The sequence below is a fragment of the Moschus berezovskii genome, chromosome 17 (assembly GCF_049115385.1).
Source record: "Moschus berezovskii isolate FMDL1 chromosome 17, NW_MosBer_1.0, whole genome shotgun sequence".
Lineage (NCBI taxonomy): Eukaryota > Metazoa > Chordata > Mammalia > Artiodactyla > Moschidae > Moschus > Moschus berezovskii.
The window spans coordinates 40,729,529-40,736,457 of record NC_142476.1 but is presented as its reverse complement, the minus strand read 5'-3'; the positions used below and the strand labels follow the sequence as shown (position 1 = coordinate 40,736,457).

The 6,929-nt window shown below is 62.2% G+C and overlaps 1 protein-coding gene across 1 annotated transcript; it reads left to right on the top strand.

The window, feature by feature from the left end:
• The first annotated feature begins 3,645 nt into the window (after positions 1-3,645).
• On the top strand, positions 3,646-6,670 carry RNF223 (ring finger protein 223). The gene is made up of 2 exons (XM_055419309.2): positions 3,646-4,245; positions 5,682-6,670. The coding sequence occupies exon 2, from the start codon at positions 5,691-5,693 to the stop codon at positions 6,447-6,449; it is 759 nt and encodes a 252-aa protein (XP_055275284.1). The 5' UTR covers positions 3,646-4,245; positions 5,682-5,690; the 3' UTR covers positions 6,450-6,670.
• The last annotated feature ends 259 nt before the right edge of the window (positions 6,671-6,929 follow it).

Sequence of the window (6,929 nt, the reverse complement as noted above, 5' to 3'; positions counted from 1 at the left end):
GTGGGTGCCTCTTAGGGAGGTTTTTCTGTGAGGAGACTGCGCCTGTGCAGACACGACAACCATGCGGTACCCATGGTGCCTAGCTCACAGCCCCAGGAGGAAGTTACACATGGGTACAGAGTGCAGGCTGGCATCAGCTGTCACCTTTGGGGGGCGAGGATGGGTGGGTGACCCTTGGAGGGGCTGGCGAGCATGGGGATGTTTGCCAACTGGTGGCTTCATCCCACGCATCCCAGGCAGTCATCAGGACAGAGTGGGGGCAGGGCAGAGAGCCTGGACTGCCTGGTTTGAGGTTTGCAGCTATTGGGCACCCCCCCCGGGGGTGTCTGTGTGGCCCTGGGCCTGGGCACATGGGAGTGCATCAGCATACTAGGGCTTGGGGGTGCACCCGTCCTCTCTTCTGGGGACAGTGGCCCAGAACCACCTGCCTCCGCAGCCGACAGCCTTGAAGGGCTGTGGGGTTCCAATGGAGTTCCTGTGGATGCAAGATGACCCTTGGCTTCCCCTGGGAACCTCAGAGCCGCCTTGTCTCTAATTTTCCCGGCCCTGCAGCCCCCAGCCTCAGCTTTGCTCCACCCCTGACTGCTGCTGCTGCTGCTAAGTCGCTTCAGTCGTGTCCGACTGTGTGCAGCCCCATAGACGGCAGCCCATCAGGCTCCCCCGTCCCTGGGATTCTCCAGGCAAGAACGCTGGAGTGGGTTGCCATTTCCTTCTCCAATGCATGAAAGTGAAAAGTGAAGGTGAAGTCGCTCAGTCGTGTCCGACTCTTTGCGACCCCATGGACTGCAGCCTTCCAGGCTCCTCCGCCCATGGGATTCTCCAGGCAACAGTACTGGAGTGGCTGCCATCTCCCTCTCCGCCACCCCTGGCGGCAACACTCAGCTCTGAATTTGACCCTGCAGCCCTCTGCCCCCACACCTGAGATGCTGCCCCTGGCCTTCCAGGCCTCTTGGGCCTTCAGCCACGCTGGCTTTCCCTCTGCCGCTGGACACCCTGGGCCTGGGTGTGACTGTCTCAGGCCTCCCAAATAATTGGGGGGGCATCCCTGGACTCTTGGGCACATGACTCTAGTGGGTATCCAGGCAGGTGGGGGTGGGGCAGCTGGCAGGGACAGGGTGTCTGTGTGGGGACCCTGCACAGCCCCCTCCTCAGTTTGTCACCTGTTCCTCACCTGGACTCCATGCCTTCGTGTAAAAAGCCAAGATAAGGCCAATTTGTGGGGTGTTTTCTGGCCAAAGCAGGCAGGTGGGGCACCTGTCCCCTCCAAGTGCTCCACCGTGTCAGCCACCACGAGCAGCTTCACGTCCTTGGAGGCAAGCTTGGCGTGGGGCTGGGCAATGGGCATGGCCCTGGGGTCACAGCTGCAGCTCGTCCACTCATTCATCTCATCTGGTCACTCGGTGCCAAAGCAGCACCCCGAGCCGTCAGAGGTCAGCAGGAGGCAGTACCAGCTGTAGAGCTGGGAGGTGGGAGCACAGAGCAGAAGGAGCAGGGCCTGAAGATGGGACATGAGGACAGAGGCCCTGGTGGGGCCTGGGCACCGGGCCCCAGAAAGAGCCGGCCCCCAGGGCCAGGCCGACTGAGAACTTGGCTCACTGCTGGGTGTGGGAGGGACAGGACCGGAGGAGTCACCTTGTGGCCAGAGGGCAGCTCCGAGCATGTCAGGAGCCAGCGTGTAGAGGGTGGGGTGGAGGCTGAGCCCTAGAGCCCCTGCTGCAGCCCAGCCTCTGCCTCCCAGGCTCTGGCCTGTGGGGCACACCAGAGTTTACACCCATGTTGAGACCTTTCCCCAAACTGGCTGTGCTGTGTGCCCCCTGCAAGCCCTCAGAGTCTTGAAGCCAGTCCTTGCACAAGTACTGGGGGTGGGGAGCCATGGCCAGGGTGGACCTTTGTGGGGCAGGCCTCTCCCCTGCTCATGTGGCCAAAAGTAGCTTCTGCCTTCAGCCTAGGACTCCCAGGTGTCCTGAGGTCTTGGGGACCCCTACCATCTGAGAGCCATGATTGGACAGGGGTGGTCACGTGCTCTCTGCCCAGTCTGGCAAGTAAGTCCCAGCTTCATGGTCACCTGCCGGCAGCCAGGCTCCCCTCACACGTACATGCAAGTGCACACACACAGCCAGCCAGCCGGAGTAAGCTGGTAAGCAGCTCACCTGCTCACATGAAGCCCACACGCTGACAAGATGCAGATACTCTTCCCTCGTCATGAGGAGAGTGAGCAGGTATGTGGGGCCAGGGGAGCCCTGAGCGCCACGGTCCCGTGTGGTGAGACCCGGCCCCACCCCAATGGCACATCCCTTGGGCATTTCTGTCCCCTTGCCTCGGGCACTGACTGTCCACTGAGGAGCTCGGAGTGATCTCAGAGCTCGGATATTCCCAGGAGCCCTTGGGGAGTTGTGCTCAGAGGACCAGGACACTTCCTGGAGGAGCATGAGACCCTGAGTCACAATACCCGTGGGAACCAGAGCCCCATCCTGCTCGGGCTTGCCTGCCCACCCTCACAGAGACTCCCCATTCTCTGGGCCCTCACCAACCCCTCTGGCACTGAGCCCTCGCCAAGCCCCTCACCAAAGCTCTTCCTGCTCCCGGAGCACACAAGGAAGCCCCGGTCCTCTCTTCCTCTCCCGCAGTCGCCCCACACCTCAACCTCCTGTGGCTGTAGTCCTGGCTGCCCCGTCCTCTCACTCTGGTTCCTCCTGGGGTCTGGGCCTGCTCCATGCACCCATCTCCTAATGCCTCTTGATGACCTCTGACCTCTGTTGGCCATCAGTGCTTCTCCTAGTGACCTTGGGGCTGGGCAGCCTCTGGGGATCCTAAACCATCCGCTGAAGGGTCAGGGCCATCCCCCACCAGGGTGGACCCCTCTCCCAGCCTCACCAAGCCCAACACTCCCTCCCCACAGGCTCATGATTGGGGTTCCATCTCAGGTCCTGGGCCCCAAGGTCAGATCAGGTGCACAGTGAGGTGTGGTATGTGAAGCTGGGGTGGGGGGTGGGCAGGGAAGCCACGGGGTGGAGGGGAGAGCCTGCTGTGACCCTCTGGCCAGAAGGATCAGGTATCAGATGGAGTGGCTATGACACCTCAGGAACAGGGTGACTGTGGTTGGACGCAGCCCATGCCACTGGCTAGGCTCCAGGCCCCTCCAGCACAGCCTTCACACCCTCCATCCTGGCCCCAGACAGGCCTGTGCGCAGGCTGACCCTGTGGTGTGCTGGGACTCAGTATTGACCAGCTGAAACTGTTCCCTGTCCCCCAGAAAGATTTCCGGATCCCCTGCCTGGGTGGGCACTTCCTTGAGTCCCTTCCCTACCTACGAAATTAAGGTCCCCCTAGCAGATGCTCCCCTGAAACAAGTCCTGTGGCCAGCTGGCTGCCTGACACACCTTCACCCCTGACTCACCCCTCACTCACCCTGTAGGCACTCCCAGCCTGACCTCTCACCCTACTCCCTGGAGCCAGAGCAAGGAGTTCCCTCCCAGTCCCCAAAGGCTGCAGGTGGGAAGGGATGGGTGGGGACAGCAGAAGCCCATTTGGGGGGAGCTGTGCTTTTGAGTGGCAGCCACACGGAAGAGGTGGGTATTGTGGGGGAGGGGCAGGAACAGGGGTTGCTGGGGAAGGGTGTCAGTGAACTGACTGAGTTGGGGGCCTCCTTGCAAGGACCCTCTGGGGGCCCACCCAAGGAGCTCAGGTGCCCCCACCTTGAACAAGGCCAGTGAGCAGGTAGGTCTGTTTCTGGAGTGGCTGCTCCAGCATCTCAGGAGCTGCAGAGTAGGGAAAGGTTTTACCAGGTAGTCACCCACCGAGACCTGCCCAGACTGCAGAGGCCTACTGACCCTCAGCCCCACCCCAGGTTCTGACCTCTCACTTCTGACTCCCCGCCCTCTACTGCCCAGCCTGCCAGGGAGAGGATGGGAGGCCAGCCAATCCTGGAGGCCCTGGGCCGCGCCCTGGCCAGCGTGTTCCCAAGCGAGCGTATAAATACACCTGCCAGGAGCCCACGCCCAGAGAACTCACACCTGCCTCAGACAGCGCTCCACACCTGAAGAAGCACACACGTCCCACGCCCCACCTGCCTGGCACAGCTGCGGACGGACAGCTCTGGAGAGGAACACTAGTCAGGGGGAACACAGGCCAGCCTGGACCAGAGGAGACGAAGCCAGCGCTTCCAGGACGAGTGAGCTCGGGGCCTCAGCCTGGCCGAATCAGTCAAGAGGGTCATGCCCGGGCCCCTCTGACTCTGGCTACCAGGTAAGGCCAGCTCAGCTGGCACTCCCCTCTCACTAGTATAGGTTCAGGGTGGGGCACCTCCTCAGAAGGGTGGGGCCCAGTGCCAAGGAACCGGTCATGTGGGGAGCAGCTGGGGGAGGATGGCTGCAGTACCCCAGACCCTGCTGAGGCTCACCTGGCCTGCGGCAGCTGCTGTCACCAAAATACATTGACATCTCACACCACGATGCCAGAGCACTCGTGACATCACAGTGATACCACCGTGACTCACAGTGGTCACTGTCAGGTGGCAGCAATACCTGAGCCTTTGTGGCACGTCACTGCAAAGTCATTCCCCCAGCCCTCCTGTATTGACCAGCCAGTCAGGCTTGGGTCACCTCTGGGGGGCCGCATGGGCTCCATAGGGTCATGTGGTCAGGTCTTCCCGAGGCCCCGGCCTCCTCTGTCCATCATGAAGGTGATGGGCGAGTCACCCCCTTACCTGCCCTCCTCCAAGCAGGATCTATGTGGCTGCCTGGGGTAGAGACCTAGGTCCAAGAAGGGGCAGCAGGCAGGTCACCTGAGCCTCATCAGGGAGACAGACTGGGCCTCCCGTGGAGAGGGCAGTAGGTGAGGAGTGGAACGTCCCACTGCCTCCTGGATGGCGGCTGTGGCTGGTGTGACCCTCCCGAGTGGCGGGCCAGCCCAAAGAGGATGCCTGGCTCATCCACCCTCCCCACTCCACTGGCCAAAGGGTGAGGAGCATTTCCAGGCCCTGAGGGCCAGCACCAGGCTCTTGTCACCAGCCAGATGAGCTGGCCCTGCAGGTTGAGGCCATGGTGGGGAGACAAAGCCCCTCCCCAGGCCATGGCCACCATGCTTGCTTAGGCCCCCTGGTCTCCCGCAGCCAATCCAGCCAGGCCTGGCGCCCACCCTCACACAACTGCCTGCCAGTTATTGTGTGCCCACCAAATAGGCCATCCACACTGGAATCTGTGTTCAAACCAACTTCACCTGGCCCAGAGCCACTCTTCCTGTGACAGCCTGGGGCCCCTCCGAGCTGCCTCTTCTGCACCGTGGCTCTTGGTATCACATGACCAGGGTCCAGCCCAGCAGAGCCCTGATGTAAACAGTAACTGTTGTGGGCCGCTGTCATCCTCACTTTTATTTCTGCCCAATGGCATGGTCAGGTGGGCCAGGGCTGGTGGGAGGGGTTCACTGAGCAGTGGTCCACAGGGCCCGGCAGGCTGGGGCACCCCAGGGTGCTGACCCCTGATAAAGCATGTGAGGAGCTGGGGAGCGCTGGGGTACAACTTGAGCAGAAAGACCTTGAGGTGGGGACAGGGGTGGGGGGACTTCGCAGAGGTGCCCACAGGCATCTCTGAGATGATGCAGTGAAGAGGGATGGGGAGAGACTGACTGACCTTGCAGGAAAGGAGCAGTCAAGGTCACTCACAGTGGTCTCCATTTTCCCACAGCCCAGAACCATGTCGTCAGGCCCACAGGTGTGGCACACGACCATGCCGCCTACCAGCAGGAGCAGCCCCACGGCCACAGTGCCCAGGTCCCCCAGCTCAGCCAGCAACCCCAGGTCTCCGGGCACCCCAGGCTCAGAGAGAGTGGCCTCCCCTCTGGAGTGCTCCATCTGCTTCTCGGGCTATGACAACATCTTCAAGACACCCAAGGAGCTCTCCTGCACCCATGTCTTCTGCCTGGAGTGCCTGGCACGGCTGGCAGCTGCCCAGCCCACAGGCCAGACAGGTAGCGAGGCTGTGCCCTGCCCATTCTGCCGGCAACCCACAGCTGTACCCGCTGCCGGAGCCCCTGCGCTGCGCACCAGCCGCCAGCTGCAGGCCCGGATGCCAGCGCACCTGCAGCAGGAGGAGCCCGTGTGGCTAGAGGGCACCAAGCTGTGCTATTATCCACCGCCCTCTGCGCCTGGCCCAGTGGAGCCCGGCTTCATGTACGTGGACATAGGCCCAAGCAAGCCCACTGAGCCTGCTGCACCTGTGCCCACGCCAGGCCCTGCCCACCATCGGGGGCACCTGGCCCGCTGCTGGGCACGCTGCAGGGACTGGAGGCGCGTGGCGCTCATCACAGCCCTGCTGCTCGTGCTTTTCTGTGTGGTCCTCTGGCCCGTGCAGTGCGCACTCAAGACTGGGAGCCTGCACTGCCTCCCCCGGCCACCCTCCACCGCCGCCACCGCTGCCACCACCTTCTCACTCGGGTCCCTGGCGGACAACTAGTGTTACCACTCCCACCCAGCCCACCCCTCCAGGATCCCGGAGGAGCCCCCACATCTCTGAGGAACCCCAGCCCATTCAGCACACACAACCCCCCGCTCTCTGGGGCTGGGTCCTATAGGGTGGACAAAATGGTCCCTGGAGCTTCCAAGAATCAGATGGCTGTGGGCTCCAGAGACCACCTCCCTAACCCCCATCTTGCAGATGGGGAAACTGAGGCCCAGAAGAGACAGCCTGGCAAGGCCCCTCCCTGTCCACACTGTGAATCACCTGCAGGACCTACCCCTTGCTGAAAAGGGAGGGGGCTTGCCACCCTCATCTCATTTTCACATTTCACCATGGTTCCTCGGTTCCCCAGGCAGGGCTGGCCCCTTCCCTTGGGTGGCCACGGGGACAGAGGGCAGTGGCAGGGAGCCCAGCTCCCCAGTGCCCATCCTGCCCTCCTGAATTGTACATTTTTAAATAAACTATTTTGTACCCATA

Excerpts from the sequence above, each read along its gene's own strand:
- RNF223 (XM_055419309.2), top strand. The coding sequence starts at position 5,691 with ATGTCGTCAGGCCCACAGGTGTGGCACACGACCATGCCGCCTACCAGC.